Consider the following 22,500-nt stretch of genomic DNA (forward strand, 5'->3'; position numbering starts at 1 on the left):
ACGGTAGGCCTTCCTGCTCGTTTAAGTGGAGGCCGTGGGGGCCCACCTTTGAAATGTGAGAGGTCACGTCCTCCTGATGAGGCTTATGTTGGCACACTAAGCCCCCAGACCAAAACCCAAAATCAAAACTCTCACCAAACCACAGAAAAAAACCCTCCTTACTCTAGCCTCAGACAAAATCATACTGGGAAATGTTAATTGAGCAGAAACTTAAGGATGACCAAGGCCAGGGTACATCATCGATGAGATTAATTTTACATCTAATGGGGAAGTTGTCAACGCTCTGTTATTAGGTCACTGCAATCTGTAGTCTTGGATGGACAAACATGAACCCAATCAACCTGCACAGTGGACACTGCAATGCAGGAGTTGAGTGGGATGCCAAGAGCTCTATCTAGTGGTTAAAGATGGATGTTGCAAGGATGATCGCTGTTTTGTCACTGAATACCCATCAAACATGCACAGTTTGGGGTGGAATCTTTTTTTTGGTGATTTTTTGTTTTGTTTTTGAGAGAAAGGGTATTTTTTTTTACAAAATAACAAAACAACATATCCCTTCCAAATTTGGGGTGTCATACACAGAGGCGCATCTTCCCACCAGGCAAGGCAGGCAGCCGCTTGGGGCCCCCAAGCCCCCAGACAGTGGGTAACAGTCCACACTTTACCACAGTAGTGGCAATTTTGGTTCAAATGCTCATTATTTTGGATTTTCGCTTGGGGCGCCATCTGACCCTAGAATCGCCTCTGGTCATACAGAGAATAAAAAACAGATCGACCCAAGCCAACTGGGGTGGAATTGTGCATTTATTTACTTTGGAATTATTTGAACCCACAAACAAGACCCAAATGCCGGAAGGTGGCACTGAGGTCAGACAAAACATGTTAGTTTCATTGTAAGTGACCTTACAATTTCAACACCAACACACTTTGATGTGCCCAATATTTCCGAGCTCATTATTCACACAAAACCCTTTTTTTATTTAAAAAAAAGTAACTGGGTCATATACCTCCCCCCCCATGATTAATGATGAGGAGGGATAAGTTCCCTCATCAGCTTGAGTTAATGATCAGTAATTGTGCTTTAAAACCCTCTACTTACACTATCGTATATCAAGTATGCAGACTGACTTAGGCCTACCTGAGGGCCTCAGGGTTGTATGGCATGTACTCATCTTGGTCACAAATTACTTGAATTTGAATCCACATTTACTACAAAGCAACCATGGCGAATGCAGCTTTTTGGGGGTCCTATTTCAATTTAGAAGACAGGGAATGAATCGTCCCGGTCCATAGTAAAATGTCAATGTAAGAACAAAGGAAGACACAAGAGACCAGAATAGAAACTGAAATTGTCATTTTTAATTGTTCTTTTACATAAAAGGTAAAAAATAACCTACACAGCGACTAAAAACAAAAGGGAATTGAAAATGGCGGTCACGCACATAGCTGCTGCGGTAACAGCAACAGCATGACACGACTTTCTCTCACACACACACACACGCACACACTCCTGAGCCCGAGGCAGAAGTGAGAGGGGGAAGAGTAAGACAGGAGACTGAAGACATCAAAAATTCCCTTTCATGTGTCTCAGGGGATTCACTTGTTTGATCAACACCATCCCATGCACATCGGACTGACTGACTGACTGACTTACAACACATTGACAATCAACAGAGACGCAAGAAGTAAACATCACCATGTCTCTGGTTACCACGGTTACGCGATTACAGGCCCTGGTTCCATATGTTTGAGACGTATACATTGTGAAGGCATGTTGCTGATGATGATTTTTCGTTTCATTTTTAGTACACGTTCGTTGCACATTACTGCCAGGACACACACATAGTTTTTTTTTGTTTTTTTTTTACAAATACACATTTATAGGTGCATGAAACATTATTTTCTATTTGAAATGTCTTACAAAAAGGAGAAATGCCACTTCCAATCGTTTTAAAACAGCATTGATTTGAATTGATCATAGATTTATCTTAAAGGAAAAAAAACAACATAAAAAAGTATGCACTTTATCGCACATCTCAAGATAAATGCCTGTTTTTTTTAAGGGGATGTGTGACAACACTGGATATGTTTTAGTTTTAGGGGGGTCCATATTATGTGCCATAAAAACAAGGAAACCGACGAGTCCATACTCAGCATTCTAAGACACATGTGACTTGCAGCATACACACTCGTGTGACTTGACCATGACTGCACATGCAACCCCACACTCCCTCACACACACACACACACACACAGGCACACACGCGTTGCATAGAAACTTGCACACAGCCTCTATTCTCCCTCAGGAGACTGTGCAACTGAAACCAGCCTGCTGTATGCATGTAACGTTGCAGCCACAGAGCCGCAAACAGACAGACAGACAACAGGCTGGCAACATCAGCAGAGGTGTCAGTTGGTTCAGTATGAAAAAAAACTTGCTACAAATTTCATTCAACCAGCTCTAAATCAGCTGTGAAGAGTACAAGACAGGTAGACCAGTAACTGAATAAAGTCACCTGTGTTAAGGAAAGTGTGGCGTGATTTGATTTCTGAACCAGCTTTCTGACACCTCTGAGCAGCACAGAGGCCATGCCAGTGACATCATCAGCATGCTTAGGAATCACAAGTGGAGGCACGCAGCCTACAGCATAGATATCAGATGCAGTTACAGGGGGGAGCAGAGGACAGCAACCCAAAACAACTGCAAACACAATCACACATACACGCACACGCGCGCGCACACACACACACACACACACACACACAAGGTCTTCCCTTATGCTACATGGGCTCTACTGAAATGTCCTGCATTTAGTCCTTAAGAACCTCCAACGCTCATAAAAATTATCTGTTAAAAAAAAATCTCTCATAGTCTCTCAACTACACAATAATGAAACAGTATTAAAAGAAAATAAACTTTTTTCTGTTTTCTCACAAACTATGGATATTTATATTTTAAGACTACATATAATATATTGATTATTATATTATGGCTGACATTTTTTATTATTGAATGGCATAATTCATATTCAGTATATAATGGCAATATGTGATATGTACACCAAGGAATTGGATAAAAATACTTCTTTTTGTAAATAAAAACGGGAGGATTTAGTTCGTTTTCCTCATATTTTTTTCTCATGCAATCGTCTTCACAAACGCTAATACAATTACGCAAGTGTTGGCTACCCTTGTCCTCCAGTCAAACGTCTTTACACAGAATCAGACAATAGGCTTAAAAACACAACAAATAAGCTCTTGTAGTATGGAGATACAGCCAAAAAACAACAAAAGAAAAGAAAAGAAACAAAAAACGGGGGAGAGGGGGGAAAAAAAGCACAGAGGGACTAAGTTGTCCTAATTAGCTGACCAGGTAACCTTTTCTTGGTTGAATGCGACAAGGCGTCTTATTCATGCAGCTGAGGTTGAGCTCTGCAATGAGCTGGCCAGTGGCCATGCTCTCCGTTTCAGATAGATGATAATCTGTATGGGGCTGCTGAGGCTTTGCACAAGAGTCTTTTCTTTTCTTTTTTTTTTCTTGGTTGGCCAATCTTTGTTAAACCCCACTTTCGGTAAAACTCATTAGTTATGTGATTATGGATTCTTTAAATAGTGGATAGTGAAATACATGAACATGGACAACAGCAATGTACACCCAACAAAATGTAAAGGTAAAAAAAAAGTCACATTTAAAGACTGTCGTTTGTTTTTTACACAAAATAAAACGCAACATAAAACAATATAATTCAGCACCTTTTACACCACTCATAAGTAATGACTTGCAATCCCTTCACTAAGGCCAGTTTCAATAAATGATCTTTGTGTCAGAACAGGGCTACATTGTGGGAGACACACACACGCGCCCGCAAGCAGGCACGCGCACACACTCATGTATTCACACACCATCTCAGCTAATCAGGGCTACAAACTGCCTATTGCATTCCATAATGAATTCTGCTAGAGCTACTACAGTATGCTGTTAGTCTTTGCTAAAATCTGGGAACCACAGAAGAAAAAGCAGCGCAGAGGAATGATTAAGCCTATATGACGAGCGACAGACGCCAGAGCAGAGCAGAGCAGAGCAGAGCAGCAAGTGTTGGTTTTACGGTTAGCCTTGCTCAAACAGTTATCCATTCAACACAAGGAGAGGACACAGCTAAAAAGAAACTAAAATGCTGTGAGGAAGACATAATGACTATGGGAATGTCCTGGGTTCACTCACTCTACTTTCAACCTTTCGCAAGCCTGTGAACTTCTGAGGAAAAACATACACCAGGCAATTACTGTCTTGTGTGTGTGTGTGTGTGTGTGCGTGTGACAGAGACAGGCAGTATGAGAGCAGTGGGTTGAACCCCTCTGCCTGTCTTTCTGGATCCAACTACCCAGAACCGCTTATAGCATAATTTCAAATGAGGAATTTGGAAAAGTCTGACTGTGTTGGAAGGCAAATCAGCTCTGAGACAGACCAAGGCTTGTAAATTGTACTGCATGACTATGCCCACACCAGTACGTATAGCGCAGGATTATGCATGCGATTGAGATTCATGGGGATTGCTGGTGGTGCTGGGTGGAGAGGTAGAGGGGGGGGAGAGAGAGAGAGAGAGAGAGAGAGAGAGAGAGAGAGAGAGAGAGAGAGAGAGAGAAAGAGAGAGAGAGCGAGAGAGAGAATTTCATAAGGTGCTTGTCAAAGAGGAATTTATATGCTTTGCATGACCTGAATTTAAAAAAAATGTGTGCAGGGTGCCAGCTAGGGCAAGAAAATGAAATCTCCACTGCCATGTGGTACAAAGGGGGGCACACACACATGCACACACCTTTACAGCAATCTAAGACCGAAATCAATGCCTTTTTAAGTCCTCAACGGAATGAATGAATTTGTGAAAATAACAGCATTTGTAGGAGTTTGCAGGGTTAAGAAAGTATACAACATGAAAACAGCAGAGGTTGTAGCAAACACAATGAGAACACAAGGGCCATGTCCATGACAAATGAAATAAAACTGAGGGTGTGTCAGGGCATATGATGATATATGGACATCTATACTTTCACAATTCACATCCTCCCTCAGTTGTAAACCACACACACACACACACACACACACACACACACACACACACACACACACACACACACACACACACACACACACACACACACACACACACACACACACACACACACACACACACACACACACACACACACACACACACACACACACACACACACACACACACACACACACACACACTTCTGCATCTCCAAAGGATGTAGTCTGCATCATCAAAACTACCTCACTCATCCAGCAAAATCCACAGGATCCACAGGACACACACACACACACACACACACACACACACACACACACACACACACACACACACACACACACACACACGCGCACACGCACACACGCACGCACGCAAGCACGCACGCACGCACGCCCAGTAGACTAAAACAAAGGAGAAAGTGAAAACTCTGAGGGGGAAAGCCAGCTGAACAGGAAATGCATCTTTTCTGTTCTCTTTTGTTCCTGAAGTTTCTACACTTTTTGTCTTTTTCTGAACCTGCGTCCGTCCACATTTGCACATTTCATAGATGGCTTTTTTCTAGTCTTTTCTTTGAAAGATTGCTTTTTTTGAGAGTGCAAGTCATAGAGTTTTGAGTGATGATCTATCCCTTTATGCAAGATGGCTTTCAAACAGCAAAAACTAAGCCGTGAATTGATCATATAAGGTAATAAAAAAAATAAAGTAAAAGAATCACAAATGTACATGATAGAAATGTCACAATAATGCCTGTCACTCTGTCAAACTTCTCGATATGTTACATCTTCACTTCTACAGGCGAGGTGTGTCATAAAAAAAAGATGGAAAAGAAATGAAATTTAGCATGATTGACTTGTGTACACAGTGAAAAGAGTTGCTCAGTCCAATGATGTAAAGCTGTGATAGATGATGGAGACATGATTTTTTAAGAAAAAAAGCAGATTTTCAAATCACAGAACCCAATTGTGAGGTCTATGTACAATTACATACGTGATATTTTTGTCAGAACAATGACAGAAAGTTCAACGTTTTAAAAAGCCAGACGCACACATACTCTGCCACAGCAGTGCTCACAAAAGAGCTTTCCGAACGCATTCCCAATGAGACGGACTAGTGTGCTTGCTCACGCTGCTTTTGACTGCGACTGAGACACACTGGGACCGCTTGTGGTAGTGACCGGGGAGCCAACAGAACAGTGTGAGGTCTGGGCAAGGGGGATAAAGTGATGCGGAGAGCTACACGCAACATGTCGATGGGCAGAGGACTGAGCATGAGAGACAGAAAAAGAACGGCAAAGGGTGAGGGACAGCTCTGCTAAAACACAGCACCATCAGAATATGAAAGGAGCAAATACACCTACACTACTGCAACAGTCCCCAAACATGATGGGTGTTTCCAGCATGTTGTTGGCATGTCTGCTTGTCTATGACCACACCCTCACATTACAGCATGGGGAGTGCTGCCTCAAAAGCCTCCTGCAAGAGTCTCAGATATTGTTTCTCAAAGAACACAATTTAAGGTCCTAAACAACACCATCTCTCAGGGGAGTCTCTTGTGGAGGCGGGACCAGTCCCCTCCAGTGGTCAGTCAAGTCTGTCAATCAAACCAAAACCAGTCAATCCATCCAATCAGATGTCCTCGTCCATGCTGAAGCTGCTGCGGCGGCTGCTGGTCTTGGAGGCCCCGGGCGAGACGGAAGACAGGAGAGGGTCGGCCGCCCCCACCGGCGACAGAGCCACGCCCACCGCGCTGCTGCTGCTGCAGCCGCCCACGCCCACGCCACTGTCACACTCGTCCATCAGGATGTCGCCCAGCCCAAACTCCGCCATGTACAAGGCGGTGGCGGGGTCGTCGCCCAGGTCCGTGAAGGTGAGCGGGCCCAGGTCTAGAGTACTGGTGCCGCCACCGCCGATGGTTCCGGCTGGGGACGCGGCCGTGGCTTCGGAGAGGAAGGCGGCGGCCGCCGAGGGCCCCAGCGCGGCCCCGCCCAGGCTGAGCAGCGTCTTAGAGAGGCCGTCGGCCCCCGTGGCCTCCAGAGGGGTGGCGGTTGACGTCTGCTGCTGCTGCTGCTGGCTCTGCTGGCTGAGGAGGAGGTCTGGGCTCTGGCCGGCCAGGCCGTGGAGGCGAGCCTGCATCTCCAGCTCCTGTGGAGAGGTGAGAAGGGAGGATGGGTAAGTGTTTGTGTGTGTGTAAGCACCTACAGAGCTTCTACGAGAAGTATTTGTGTGTGTGTACATTTATGTCAAGAGCAGAAACAGAGAGGATGAGAGCGTCAGCTCTTCAGCTGGAAGGGGGCGGGGTGTATGCATATCTAAAGCTTCAATAGAAAGGGATGGAAAGTAGAGGCAAGAAATGCTGATTGTGGCACAATGATTAAGCCACTGTAGTGTTATGCCGGGACCCGGGTTCGATTTTGGGCCCAGGACATTTTCCAATCCTCCCTCATCTCTCTCCCACTCACTTCCCATCACCATCTCACACTGCCCCATCAAATAAACGCACAAAAGCCCATAAAACATGACAAAAGAGAGATGCTGAGCGTGTGTGTGGGAGCGTGCATGCACATCTCCCTATTGTATGGGAAAGAGGGGAGACTAAAGCAGGTGTGTAGACACCCAGCAACCGCTTCTATGAAAAGAGCCGGTGAGCAGTAACCAGGAATACGAGTGGGAGTGTGCATCTGTGTGAGTGTCTCCTGGTCTCCAGTTTCTATGGAAAGGGATGGAATGCAAAAGATGCTGAGTGAGTGTGTTTGGGTAACATTTCCAAATAATCCAAATACAAGGAGCTGGAATCCAACCGCTAAAAAACCCTGCGATTGCTGATCAGCTCTTTTACACTTCCTGGCCCTCACTCTCTCCCTAAGGGAGGAGAAGAGGGACAAACAGAGTGGCTGCCCGTAACTGACGTATAATATGACTTGAGAGAGCAAGCGGCCAGCCACTGCTCTTATCTGCCTCTACCGACTCGTCTTTGCTGACAGCAGGCACAGGATGAGTGTGTGAGGGAGGTCGCGTGTGCGGCGTGCAATCACAGCAGAAAGGAAATGAGTGGCCATGTCCGCTTGCTTCTTCCTTTCTTTCGAGATCCTGATTTTTTTTGTGCACCCACTTCTCCCCCTCCTCTCTCTCCATTTATACCGTCCTTCCTCTCCTTTTACTTACTCACACAAAAATGCAATTACATACATACATATGATACGATTGCATGCACAGACACCCACTCAGATATTCATTCTTTCATTTATTCATAATGTTTCAAAACAAGTTGACATTCATAATGCATTTTGTGAAGCAGCAGACTGTAGTTGGTCCATCTGTGTGTGTGTGTGTGTGAGTCTCAGCACCTGTATGTGTAGCAGTAGGCTGAGGCTGGTGTTTGTCTGTGTGTGTGTGTGTGTGTGTGTGTGTGTGTGTGTGTGTGTGTGTGTGTGTGTGTGTGTGTGTGTGTGTGTGTGTGTGTGTGTGTCAGCACCTGTATGCGTAGCAGCAGGCCGCGGTTGGTGTGTGTGTGTGTGTGTGTGTGTGTGTGTGTGTGTGTGTGTGTGTGTGTGTGTGTGTGTGTGTGTGTGTCAGCACCTGTATGCGTAGCAGCAGGCCGCGGTTGGTGTGCTCCAGTCTCTTCTGCCTCATCTCCATCTCCTTGGCTCTATGCTGCTCCTTCTGCAGCTTCCTGATGTAGTCCACCGACGCCTTCAGAATGGTGCCCTTGTTCCAACGCATCTCCCTGTCACTACTGCTGAGAGAGAGAGAGAGAGAGAGAGAGAGAGAGAGAGAGAGAGAGAGAAAGAAATGAGATCAACACCATCCATAGAAAAGGATGGAGGCCCCAAGAAAGAAATAAAGGAAGAAAGAAAGGAAGAAAGAAAGACAGTAAGAAAAAAGACGTTTAAAAGCTTAGAAAACTATAACTGGGAATGAAAAATCTGGTCTGCATTCATGATGGAATTTCTGTGAAATGTCCAACAACACAACTCAACAAAGTAATAAAAACAACAACAAAATTAAATAAATCAGACAACAATCATGACCCCTCAGTCAGTAGTAAATCACAGTGCTGGACATTGTTGCGCCTGCTTTTGAGGAAGTGCTATCCCCCATTTGGCCATAACTTCCTGTGCTGAGAGTAGTCATCATCAGCATTAGAGCAAGGGGCCACACAGAAAACGAAAAGCCAAACTGCTGGCTCAGGCCACGGCCGGATGGGGAACTGCACTGGAGACGACCAACGCGGAATGTAGCATATGTGTGTGTGTGTGTGTGTGTGTGTGTGTGTGTGTGTGTGTGTGTGTGTGTGTGTGTGTGTGTGTGTGTGTCCGCGCCCGGTCTCTGTGTGTGTGTGTGCGCGCGCGTGTGCGTGTGTAGCTTTCTGCTTTTCAGCAGTCACAAACTGTACTATTATTCTCAGGGTTCCCAGTACAGGTCAGATAGAAAATTCCCTGGCTTTTTCCTGTCCAAAAAAAGTCTGTGTTTTCATTACCTCCCGTATAAAGACATGTAAAGATATGTGGTGGTGGTTGAATGGGGAACTGGTGATAACCACTGCAGCATGCGTCTGTGTGTGTCTGACTCTGCCGAGCCATTTCTGCTTTTCAGCAGTCACACACTGTACTATTCTACTCCGGGTTCACATTCTGAGCTCAAGAGAGAAAATTCCCTGGCTTTTCAGCATGAACCTTCACTGACCGACAAACATGTGAATTTCCATGACCTTTTGGAAATAGAAATGTCCAATACCAATACAAGGTGCTGGGCAGAAAACTAGAACTAATACTAATGTTTTCTGTGCAGAGCATGTCTGCTTTTTGCCAGCCACACTGGTAATTATTGTCAATATCTAGTTTTAAATGCACATTGGAGACTGGTCAAACGCAATTTCAAACTTCTGTGCTAATCTGGCTACATAGATTTTTGACAAGTATACTTAACTTGACTTGACTAAAGCATTATTGCATAAAATGGCCTGTGTTTTGACTGTGTCGGATTCCCATCGTCCTTGAAAGGTTGTTGGAATGTGTGACCTTGCTACAACTGTGTCTTTTTTGTCCACAAAAATATCCAACACTAATATTTTGTGCTGGACAAAAAACTGCAACCAGAAAAGAACTAACGTTTGTGATGAGATTCTAGTCTGATGTGACTGCTGCATGTAGGGTGACTGTGCAGGACTCCCATGGTCATTGGAAAGCTCTTGGAATGTGTGTTAAAACTCACGGGTCGCTTGTCTTGGGGATGAGGGTGCCCAGCTCTTTGATGCGGTCATTAATGTTGAACCGTCTTCGCCGCTCGACTGCAAAAGACAGAGAAAGACACACACACACACACAGTCAGAAACGGACTGCACAAGTTGGTCAGAAGGTCGTTCGAAAATCACATTCTTTGACACAAGTTTCTTTCTAATCGTGCATTATATAATTGAATGATTCAAAGAAATTAATTATGACAATTATTACGGGCCAACATGTAATCGGATCTTAGTGGGAAAGTCCCCCCCTCATCCCCCGAATTATCCACAAGGGTCAGAGTTCATTGTCTAGGCACAGTCCAGACATGCCTAACGCCTAATCCACACCACTCACGGCCCAACAACCCTCATACAAACGTCTAGCATGCTGCACACATGTGTGCGTTTCATTCTTTCTGTGTGTGCGTTTCATTCTTTCTGTGTGTGTGTGTGTGTGTGTGTGTGTGTGTGTGTGTGTGTGTGTGTGTGTGTGTGTGTGTGTGTGTGTGTGTGTGTGTGTGTGTGTGTTATAAGCCGGGGACACACACAAGTCAATGAGAATTATAGGTAGGGGGTAAAGTCCAAAGTCTAGGAGAGTAAATCTGGTGATAAAGCGACATATCCTGTGTGTAGGGGGGTAGAGACGGGGGTAAGGGGAGGTAGGAGGGGGGAGAGGAGAGGTTAAAGGGGGTAAAGGGGTAAAGAGGGGTGAGGTAGGGGGAGGTAAAATGAGGGAAAGAGAACATGTAGGGATTTCGAGCTGAGTGATGGCGGTGCAGGCAGGGCAAACTCACTGAGGTTGTGGTTGTCCTTCTTCTGTCGTTCCTTGATGAGAGCTTTGGCCTCCGCATCTGAGAAACAAGAGGAAATCACAACTACACATCAAACACACATGGCACTGGCAGATATATTGCAAGGGGGGGTCGTGTCACAAATCTCTTGCTATCGTAATCTCCTGGGGGGTTGGTGGTGGTGGTGGTGGTGCTGGTGGGGGGGGCACAGTGAGAGTACTAGCGGCGAGTCCACTACTAACATGTATGATGTTCCAGACAGGGCTTTTAGCAAGAATGCAGGACATATAGGTAACACATGGAAGTGGTTACAGGGCTGCGTGGCAGACGGGAGGCCAACTGGGAAGTGGGAGGTGGAAATGAGAGTGGAGTGGGGCTCCCAGATGGGCTACAGACAGTGGACAGTTAGGAGAGAGTAGAGAGTAGACGTTAAGGGGAAGCCTCAGTTTGATACAGAGCTACGCCGGCCAACTCTTTCAGTCTGACTCTACAGTCCAGAGAGGAAAGAAGAAGAAAGCAGGAAAGAGACACAAAGAAGGAAATAATGAAGAAGCTGCCACAGTACTAGAGAAGATAAGCAAAGAACAAAGACTTTGAAGACAAGGCTGTGGTGCTTAGGGGACGGAAGCCAGTAGACAGAAAAGATAAAGGAACAGAAAGAGGCAATAGAGAAAGTAGTGTGAAAATAATCTTGTATCCACTGTATGTATATGAGAGAGAGAGAGATAGAGAGAGAGAGAGAGAGAGAGAGAGAGAGAGAGAGAGAGAGACAGAGACAGAGACAGAGAGAGAGAGAGAGAGAGAGAGAGAGAGAGAGGGAGAGAGAGAGAGAGAGAGAGAGAGAGGGAGCATTTCTTTCAGGCTATCAGAAACTAGAGAGAAGATGTTACAGTATAGAAGATAAGCAAAGAACAAAGACATGAAAGAAAGAACAACTGAAAAAAATGTGCATCCTACTGAATGAGTGTGGGTTTAATATGTGCATGTTCAACACTACATGTGAATGTGTGTTTGAATGCATGTGCATACAAGAGATGAAAGGATCTGGTGAACTCCTCTGTGTAGGACTAAATGTATCAGTGTGTGTGTGTGTGTGTGTGTGCACGTGCATTTGTGCGAGTGCAGAACATGAAAGGGCACTCTCTGATCAGCTCCCTTTGGGTGTGTGTGTGTGTGTGTGTGTGTGTGTGTGTGTGTGTGTGTGTGTGTGTGTGTGTGTGTGTGTGTGTGTGTGTGTGTGTGTGTGTGTGCATGTGTGTGTGTATGCAAGTGAGTGTGTGAGTGTTGGTGCATGCGTACGTGTGCAGGAGAGGAAAGCTTCCTCACCGGTCAGCTCCCTCTTGACGCTGTGCAGGTCGGCAGGGCAGGAGTTGGACACGGTGATGGAGGGGGCGGCCATCCCCGCACCACTGTACACATCCAGCAGGTTCCCCGAGACTGGCAGCTGGCAGACAAAACAGACAAAACAGCCAATTAGAACAGGTGGTTATACAGAGCCCGCCCTCCCTACTGTACACATCCAGGAGGTTCCCCAAGACTGACAGCTCTGACGCAACACTACAGCCAATCAGAGTAGCCGATTACACATAGCCCGTCCAATCTTACCCACTTCATTAGTCTGCCGTGTGTGTACACATCCAGCAGGAGATTCCCTGAGACTGGAAGCTAATAGCTGTTATACAACAATACAGCCGATCAGAACAGCCGATTAAACATAGCCCACCCCCTTCCCTGTACCCCAGGAGATTCCCCAAGGCTCGCAGCCAATCAGATCATCTGATCCTATAACTCTCACCCGCAGTACTGTACTCTACCAACCAGCAGGTTCCCCAAGACTGGCAGCTGACACTCAACAACACAGGCCATCAAGTTGGCCGATAAAGGTCCCTCGGCCCCCTACTTTACTTTATAGTAATCTACTGCGCACATCTAGGAGGTTTCCCAAGACTAACAGCAGAAACTCAGCAAATCAGAACATCTGATCATGTGCAAAGCCTGTCCACCGTACTCCAGTCTACAGTCAGAGGTTTACCAGAGACTGGCACTCTGCTGAATTTTACAAAACCATCCTCTGAAGATTCAGCTGTCATACCAAAACCACACAGACAATCAGAAGAGCAAACTAAACAAGCCAAAAGTCTAGTGACCACTCTGCTAAACATGACTCTACCTTCATGGTGAAGTGAAGAATGGCCGCTGCCACTCAAGACATCACAGCATCTTCTCAGCCCCTGGGTCCACTCACAGTACTGTACTGTACTGTACTGTACTGTACTGTACTGTACTGTACTCTATGCTAGGTCACTAGTGAGGAGAAGACTAGCATCTGCTAAATGACACAACCAATAAGAAAAGTAACTCACACAGCCTGTAACCGCCCACTCCACTCCACACTCCATGCTGAGGGGAATACTGGTGGCTGCCAGTCAAAGACCACACGGCTAATCACAGAAGTCGGCCATCGCCCAAACCCGCCCACAAACTCCTCTCCTCTATCTCCATGGTGAGGGTGAAGATAAGGGGCTGCCCTCCTCCAGATGCTGTTCTGTAAGACTCGGATACCGACATCCTCCTCCACTGATAGCCAGGCCAGCTTAGGAGGAGGAACGGTGCTCTGGGTTATCAACTCCTAATCTGACATGAACATTTCAACGTTAACCACGTTGGCCTTTTGCAACAAAATGCTTTTGCCCTCCCTCCCTCCCTCCCTTATTTCTGTTTCATTTTATCACAAATTCACAAGAAGCAAACACTTGGCCTTCATTGTTTCATTTTTACCAAAAAAAGGTGAAATGAAACTACAGGGTGATTCAACCCAACACATGCACACAGACACAGACACACACAGACACACACACACACACACACACACACAGATTTCCACTACCGTGACCCTGGGTGATGTTCTGCTGAAAATGCACCTGTGGTTTAAAATTCTACTTGGGTCAGCACGGACATTGAGAAATCACCACCCGAGAGCCTCACGCACGCAAAGCAGAGCCCAAGCAAAGTCAGTCCAGTAGCGGTTAGGCATTGAGTCCACAGCTTTGATTGGGCAATGAATGAAACCGACAGTGTGGCTCTGAAACAACTACCAACTTCCCTTAGAAACCTACTCGTCAAAGGCATGGCCATGCTACGGTTTCAACACGCTTGCACTGAGAGGGTTACAACAACAAAGGAATCACAGCAGACGAGTGACTGATAAGGAGCCGAATAACAAGCAAAGGTGGCCGACAGACACCATCCATGCCCTTAATAATAACCCCCTCACAACACCCTCTTTCAATATGATCTCCATAACATGTTCTCATGAAAAGTATTATCAAATTGACTCAGAAACACATCACCCAAGCAGCACTCTGGCTTATGATCAGCTGCAAAGTGACTAAGTGACTGTGTCAAAGACTAACCAAACCAAAACATCTCAAGACAGACTTACACACCAGAGAATACGATAAGAAATTTTTTGACATTGCGTTATAAGTTTCCAGTTCCTCAACACCTGTTGGAAGAAAGCTCACACACAGACACACACATTCAATGAAAACCGACACAGCACAAGAACAATCATCACTAAAAACATTTCTTTCTTTCTTTTTTTACCTCAGTCTTAAGTCTTTTCTTTTCATCCTCCTGCAGTAAAACCAAAATCATCTTCTCCCACTCAGCAGCACACACAGCACAGCTACAGCCACAGCACACAGCACGCTTCCTCTTTCCTCTCTGGCTGCTGCCGCTCGCAAAAAAAGAGAGGACTGTTGTAAAATGGGGAAATGTCTTTCGGGAGGAGGCCACAGCCACACAGGCGCAAAAAAAAGAAGAAGGAGGAGAAAAAAAGCCAGGCTATCGCCTCTCACAGTCTCTCAGGCCTGCTGTCACTGCAGATCCCCTCTCTAGTCTCCCTCCCTCTCTCCCTCTCTCTCTCTCTCTCTCTCTCCCTCTATCTCCTCCCCCCAGTCTCATCCACCTCTTCTCTCTCCCTCTCCCCCTCCTTCCTCCCCTCCCTCCCTCTCCTCTCTGCTCCCCTCCTCCTAAACTAACCCCATGCATGCTAGCTCAGGCCTGGACTACTGATAGCCATGTGTCAGAAGTGAATGTTTGCTCCCACTGTGATACTACTGGATTCCAAGAGGACCTCCGACACGCAAAACCACTCAAAGCAGTCAGCACAGCTCAGCACAATTACTCAACTTGCTTACCAACCGACCTAATTACCAGCCCCAGCCAGGGAGTCAATCCTCTCGCTAGCCAGCCGAGACATGCCGCAAGAAAGCTAGCCCAACCTGTTAGTGTGGTAGTATGGCTAAAAAAATAACACTCAAATTCAGCTTGGCACATTACCAACTTACTTGTTAGGGCTAAGGTAAGGCTACTAACCAAATAAGATACAAATACCGGTACAGCTCAGAGTGCAACAATTACAAACCTACCAGCCAAAACCAGCGAACTCAAACTTCTAGCCAGCGAGTCAGCCAGCCTTGACATGTACTGTAGACATGCTGGCAAAGTTGCTGGCGAAAAAATAGTAGCCCAGCCCATTACTACTATGGTATGGCTACTCATGAAATAAGACTGAAAAAAATGTGATCCTAATCTATGCTGTTAATGAGCAGCATGCACTGGAGCCATAATCCCATTCCAATGCTATGGAGATTTTGGGTTTTTTTCTTTCTTTGTAAGCACCGACTGAATGAATCGCCTTGACTCAGTTGATACAAGTGGATTTGATTTGATAAAGGGAGCAGGGCAAAGCTGCCTGCCTGCCTGCCTGCTTAACACAAGTCAGGCTTTCTCATCTCAATCTTGAAGGTTGTGGGCAAGAGCTTATCAGACAGGAATGTGGCAGTGCAGGAATGGAATGGATTGGGTGAGGGCAGCGCTGTGCAGAGCAGAGTGTTGTGTACTGTTTCAGACACAAGGGCAAAGGAGCAGCGCGAATCAATGATTCAACACCTCAGCCAGGCCAGCTGAGCTAAGGGGCTAGCAAGGAGCAAGAAGACGCTCACAGGAAAACCATTCACTCAACACATTATGGACCACATGGAAGGCCTAAATACACACACACCAACATCCCACACATACAGACACAAATACATTGAACATTCATATTATACATGCGATAGTCATACAAAAGACCATCATAATCTCAGTTCAAGAGAGTTCTTGTGCACAAGCCCTCAGCAATGCAGGTGCAGGTGTGAGGCAGGAGAATGTGAATCAATGAACAAAATTCAAAAGACACTGCACACTGCTACTTTTTCTTACTTTATTTTTCGGAGCGAACAACGCGTTTCGCCCAGTGCGTCATCAGGTTCACTCGAGTAAGCAGTGTGCGGTGTCTTTTGAATTTTGTTCATTGATTCACCATCATAATCTCCTCACAGATATTTTTTTCCCATCGTCCCAACTTTTTTCCCATCGTTGTGAGGACATTCGGCCCTCGCAACCATAGATTAGTGTACACACACACACACTAACACACACACACACACACACGCATGAGCGCGCTTACACACACACACAGTACAAGCAAACAAAACAAATGTCCTCAACAGAGGTGAAAGACCCTGGCACATACACATCAGTCTCCTATATACGTGACAGTGTGCATTGCAACATACCGTGTTGGGCATCTGCAAGTTGCCAGAGTCAATCAAGGTAATGAAGTCGTCCTTCAAACTGGACTCCAGGCTCATGATGTCCTCAATGACGCCTTCCATCTTTAGTAAGGTAAGGGAGAGAAAAAGAAAAAAAAATTGCATCCTTTGTTTGTTTTCATTCATTTGCAGCTCAGCAGCTGTGGATACATCATGGCGAATACAGATGAAAAATATTCATCAAATTTACAAAACTAACAATAAACTAAATAAATATATTAAATGAAATAAGATTTTAACATCATTACATATTAAAAACTACAAAACCTTTAAGGTGGAGCCCTATTAGTATCTGCCTTTTCATTCTTAGTGCAGACCAAAATCAGCATATTTTTGGTTCAATAATTTACAAAAAACATTCAAACTAGGCACCTAATCTCCCGAACATAATGGTAATGGATTTGTTAAAGCCATGGAACATGACTCCACTGCCCACTGAAGGCATACTGTTCTCACATCTCCTGTGCATGTGTTGCAGATTTTTGTTTACGACAGCCTATCTTTTGAATGGGTGGACCGGATTTTTACCAGATCCGGTGAGCTAATAATCTATAAAATGTGTATGAACCGATTAACTTTTAGAGGCCAACATATTCAAAATAGCCGAGGAGGCATCAGATTGTACGGTTTCGTTTTCATACATTTTCTTTTCACTTGATTGCAATTAGCATTTACAATGTTTATTGTTTTTTTTAGTACACGGTATGTTTTTCAGCGATTTTGTTGAAACTACTTGTTCGCGCTGCTGTCATGGCCAGCTTGCTCTCTGAAAAAGGCATTCTATATCTCAATGAGACTAACGTGACTAAACACAGTCACGGATACATAAAGAACATACCAAATGTAAACGTCGCCATGATTACCAGTAACCACTTTGCAAATTCCTGCAATATCTTGGTTTTCAGGGTGATGTTTGGAAAGGTGGTGGTGGCGGTGGGGGGGTTTAGTTGTTACTTCCCCCTACGCACTGAGTCACTCGACCGCCACTGCTAAAAACACTGCTGTGCTGCGCATTTCTTAGCAGATGAGTCACGGTCCACGCACAAATGACGGCCACGGACAACTCAGCCCTCATTCATTCTTTCCACCCAGTTGCAGAAGCTGCAAAGAGGCAACAGAGGAGCCCATCTGCACTGCCAACAGACACCTGCGCGCTGCAAATATCTGCTGCCGGACTCAGACTCACAGCTCTGATGACTGGGCCCTGATGTTTAATTCAGCTTGGACTTCCAGCATCCGGCCTCTGTTCCTGCTCATCTGTCCCCAAACCCCCACCCCCATATGTGTGCGCTTGCAGGCAGAGCAGCAGCAAAGCCACCTGTGTGTGCGCGTGTCTGTCTATGTGTGTGTGTGCGTGTGTGTGTAACCATTGTGTGGGAGTGAGCCATGTCAGGCAGGCAGGCTGCGTGGCCTGTGGGTGCTAAGTGTGCAAGGGTCAGTGAGCTGCGCGTGTGGCATTTCCCAGTGTCGTGCCGCATCAAACGCCACAGGGGCCCATGCAGTGTGTGTGTGTGTGTGTATTTATCTGCTTGTGTGTGTGTGAGTGTGTGTGTGTATTTATCTGCTTGTGTGTGTGTGTGTGTATTTATCTGCTTGTGTGTGTGTGTGTGTGTGTGTGTGTGTGTGTGTGTGTGTGTGTGTGTGTGTGTGTGTGTGTGTGTGTGTGTGTGTGTGTGTGGGCATGCCGCTTCACACGCAGGCGACAAAGCATGCCATTGTGCACACAGAGGGGAGGGGGGGCAGGGGGGAATGTGGGCACTTCAAAAGACAACTACAGTGCCTGTATTTCGGGCTAAATAATCACAGCAAACAGTTAACTGTTGGTAAAGACATACTAAATAGCTTAGCATATTACTAGGCTTAGTGGGGCAATGCAAGAAAGCACCCTCCACCCATTCGTATCGCATTTAACTTCAATGCTGCAGTGGGTATTTCGCCATCAGAAACGCCTGTGAAGCATATCTTTCATCAAACAGCAGGGGGTTTCTGTGTCTGTCCTTGATGTAGGAAAAAAAACAGAAATAAAGGTTGAAATGGGTCAAGGGGACTCAAATTTCTGCATTGCAGGACTATGCTGTGTGCTGGTGGGAATTTATAACATTGAAATCAATATCAATGTCGACTGCGCTTCTCAATTCAATCCCTTGTCAATTTTATTATCGATTACTGAGTAGTGTTTTCATATGAGCCAAAAAAATGAAAACAACAATTAATAACAATAACAACAGGGACTCTTTCTTTTTAGACATTTTCTCTATTTCAAGGCCATCCAGTGAATGCTCCTAGACATGCTGCGATTATTCAGTTACACAGACTGAATAATGCATGAGCTGTTTGCATATGGAAACGGCTTTGCAACCGTCGCTCTGACTGAGGCAGTGCAGTGTAGTTGGTAAATGATGATTCAGTATTATAGTATGCTTCGTTAAAAAGGCATTGGGTTCAGAATACATCCAAATTGGTATTAACATCTATTATTCAATAAAGGCCATGTATAATACCAAATGAATTATGTCATTGTAAGTATAATAGTATGAACAGAACACCACTAAGTAACTGAAATATTATTACTGCATATTTTAGCTCATTTAAGGAGAGTCATTATTCCAAAACATGGCCTAAATGTAAAGCTCCAGAACTGTGGCTGTTAAAGGCTTTGATTATCCATAGTAATCCATCCATTCATTTGCAAGGGGAGTGTAAACACCTTCACAGACTTTTGGAGACAATTAAGGCTTTCTATTTTAACAGGAATTTGTTCCAGCCATTTGCCACATCTAATTCTAACGAGTACAAGTCTTCAGTCAGGTAGACAGATCAATCAATTAAGAACTCTCTGAGAGAAAATCATTGCTGTACAATATCAGATTCATGCCCATTAATCCGTATAATTATGTCCCAGATCTACACTCCCTTCTCCGTTTGTTATTTTACATTACAACAACACTATTGATTTATACGTTCTACATACTCTTCTCACATGTTCACACTGTAAGATGTTTCTTCTCTCAATATTTTCATTGTTAAAGTGGCAATAAAAGGCATTCTGTTTAGTTGCATGCGGTGACACTATACGCTACTATGTCGGGCAGTCGGTCAGACACTAGTTTGCTTTTTGTAGGGTTTACAGGTGACATCGGTCTCAGAACCTTGTTTGTGTTTAACACACTGTCGGAACCAGAACCTAGCAGGACGACACCGTTACTAAAACGGTCCCAATAAGACTCTGGGTACATTCCAATATGCGGACTGACTCCCGTCCTCCACTTGCCTCGCCTCGTGTTTTGCTGACACCCCACCTCTGTGGACAAAACAATTAAGTTTCCCCGCTGTCAGCCTAGCCACAACAATTTTTGGGGGACTGTTCTTCATTCACCATCCCAATTGCAAATGAGAAAATGTGAAAATTGAAATTGTGCTTTTGCAAGACATTGAATAAGAATTGTCTTTTCTGTCATCCGTGACGTCATCATGAGGTCAAAAGCAGGCAAGTGAGCAAGGGAGTCTGCATATTGGAATGCACCCTCTATGTTGGTTGTGAATGCTGTTTCCAACATGAGCTACGCACCTCTTCCTTGGGGCTGAGGCTGAGGACGGCCATGGGGCTGCTGGGCGTGCTATTGGCTGCCGGGGCCAGGTCGGGGGCGGAGCCTGAGAGGACGGCGGGGGAGGCCTTGAGCTTCTGATTGGCCAGGTTGTTGTTGTTGCCCTGCGTATGGGACAGGTACTCCTTCACCTGCTGCCGCTGGGCCTGCTGGATGTGGTACTTGGTGGGGTTCTCCAGGTGGGTCTGCACCTGTGACACACAATCACATCACATAACATTACATTACCATCACATTACATTAAGCAGATGGTTTTACCCAAAAGTACATGATTAAGTGATAAACCAGGCTTGGTAAACCTGCTAATAGATATAGCTGCAGGCATCATTGAGTTAAGAAAAGGAGGACTACAGGCTCCTCCATTAGATGATTTAAGTCTACCACAAGGTGAACTGGTTTATTACTGAACCAACTTCTTAGTATACCCCCCAGGTGAGCTTACACCTGTGAAACACACAAAAAACATGCACACTGTCCTATACAGAGATGGGGATAGTGGAGATATTTTTGTGGCCGTGTATTGAGGGCAGATCAGGACAGGTTAGAATATGGTGCGTGCCTGTTCACTTAAATGTTTGTCCTGTCCTGTCTTGCACTTAAAATGTTTGTTTTGTCTTGTCTTCTCTGTACAAACACACTCACACAGGAACGCACGCACACACACATACACTTCTCTCTCTCCCACTCTCTCCCACTCTCTCGCACGCACGCACGCACGCACACACACACACACACACAGGCGCGCCTGCGCACGCGCACACACACACACACACACACACACACACACACACACACACACACACACACACACGTCTGGCCGAGAGATGCCTCTGCAGATACAACATGTAGGCAACATCTGCATGAGGGTATTATGGAAAGTTATTTCACAACATGCCATGTACTGGCCTAGTTCTACAGCTATGCAGCCGGCCAGCCAGCAGGAAGCCGACAAGACGGACAAAGGGGCAATTTATCGCCAGCGCAGGGAGATACGGAACCTAGACTCGGGTCCTCCTGACATTGTATGTACTGGGTGGGGGGGCCTTTCAGAAGACTTTGTCCCAGGGCCAGCCAAAGCTGCCATCGGCCCTGCAGGCAGCCATAGAGACGATGATAGTGCTTTGTCATTTTTACACCTACAGTACAACACGGTGCTGCTACACTGACTTCCCATCATTGAGTTCATTTCACACTCCAAAACGCTTCCAAATTTATCCCTTCTCAACCCCTTATCTGCATATGAATGGAGGTGACATGGCATTTCATTGCAGCTTCAGCAGTTTTGAATGGCTGTACTGCAGCAGAGGGCTCCGTAACTACCATCAAAGGCAGCCAGCAGGGGTAGTCTCCAGGGAGACATGTAATTAAAAACACACCACCTACCGAGGCACTGACTTCTGACAGAACAGGGAAAAAACCTGAGGCGCAAAATTCTGTTTCATAAAAAAACTATTGCACCCTCTGGAATTATAGATAAACTACTTGATCATGTGTCTTTTTGGATGAAGAAAGAGAAATCAATATATTGCTTATTGTTTTCAGGTAATACCATACTTACAGTACATACTAACTGTCACAATGGTCTGAATAGAACCACCTCCTCGTCTACTCCCAGACAAATAAGACAGCACATAACTGCTGCCCCACCCCTAGCCCCACTCCCCCCTCACCTTGAGCACCTGACATAACTTACAGATGGAAGCTAAAACAACTTATCTGTATATCCCCCCCGATACTAAAACCACTCGCAGCTTACCTGCCCAACACCCACCCCCACCTCTATATTTTTGTCATGTGATGTCCTTTAATAATTGGTATTTATTGGAGCCTATCCACCTATCCCCTGATAATAAAACAGCAGGTCCTCCTCACCTCTACAGGCACATGTGGGGACATGGCAGTAGTGGGCATGGAGGTGGCCACAGTGACATAATGACGTCCTTTAACAAAACCAATGCATCCATTTCCAGCTAATAACACATCTCTCAGTCCCCATCCATTCTCACAGTGCTCCTCTATTTCCCAGGTAAATGAAACTACAACACATCTCTTCCCCCACTCCACACCCTTTTTCCTCACCTTGAGCACCTCCACGGGCACCTGTGCGGGCCGGGCGGTGGCGGGGGTGGTGGTGGTGTTGACGGCCATGGCGGGGGTGGCGTCTGCCAGGGCG

At 45.6% G+C, this 22,500-nt stretch overlaps 1 protein-coding gene across 7 annotated transcripts in view; it reads right to left on the reverse strand.

Moving 5' to 3' along the window:
• Positions 1 to 5,192: 5,192 nt before the first annotated feature.
• Positions 5,193 to 22,500, reverse strand: part of tfe3a (transcription factor binding to IGHM enhancer 3a) — a 29,701-nt gene continuing 12,393 nt past the window's right edge. For 3 of the 7 annotated variants that reach the window (XM_063208744.1, XM_063208742.1, XM_063208745.1), the window contains exons 3-10: positions 22,407 to 22,500; positions 20,291 to 20,518; positions 16,687 to 16,785; positions 12,362 to 12,506; positions 11,066 to 11,122; positions 10,262 to 10,337; positions 8,627 to 8,786; positions 5,193 to 7,192 (exon numbers count right to left, since the gene is read on the reverse strand). The exon at positions 22,407 to 22,500 is cut by the window's right edge. In XM_063208744.1, the coding sequence (XP_063064814.1) occupies positions 6,677 to 7,192; positions 8,627 to 8,786; positions 10,262 to 10,337; positions 11,066 to 11,122; positions 12,362 to 12,506; positions 16,687 to 16,785; positions 20,291 to 20,518; positions 22,407 to 22,500 (1,375 nt within the window). In that variant the 3' untranslated portion in view covers positions 5,193 to 6,676. The remainder of the gene's footprint in view (positions 7,193 to 8,626; positions 8,787 to 10,261; positions 10,338 to 11,065; positions 11,123 to 12,361; positions 12,507 to 16,686; positions 16,786 to 20,290; positions 20,519 to 22,406) is intronic. The other 4 variants (XM_063208748.1, XM_063208746.1, XM_063208747.1 and 1 more) reach the window with 3 other exon arrangements.

This window comes from Engraulis encrasicolus, chromosome 10 (genome assembly GCF_034702125.1).
Source record: "Engraulis encrasicolus isolate BLACKSEA-1 chromosome 10, IST_EnEncr_1.0, whole genome shotgun sequence".
In the NCBI taxonomy this organism is placed as follows: Eukaryota; Metazoa; Chordata; class Actinopteri; order Clupeiformes; family Engraulidae; genus Engraulis; species Engraulis encrasicolus.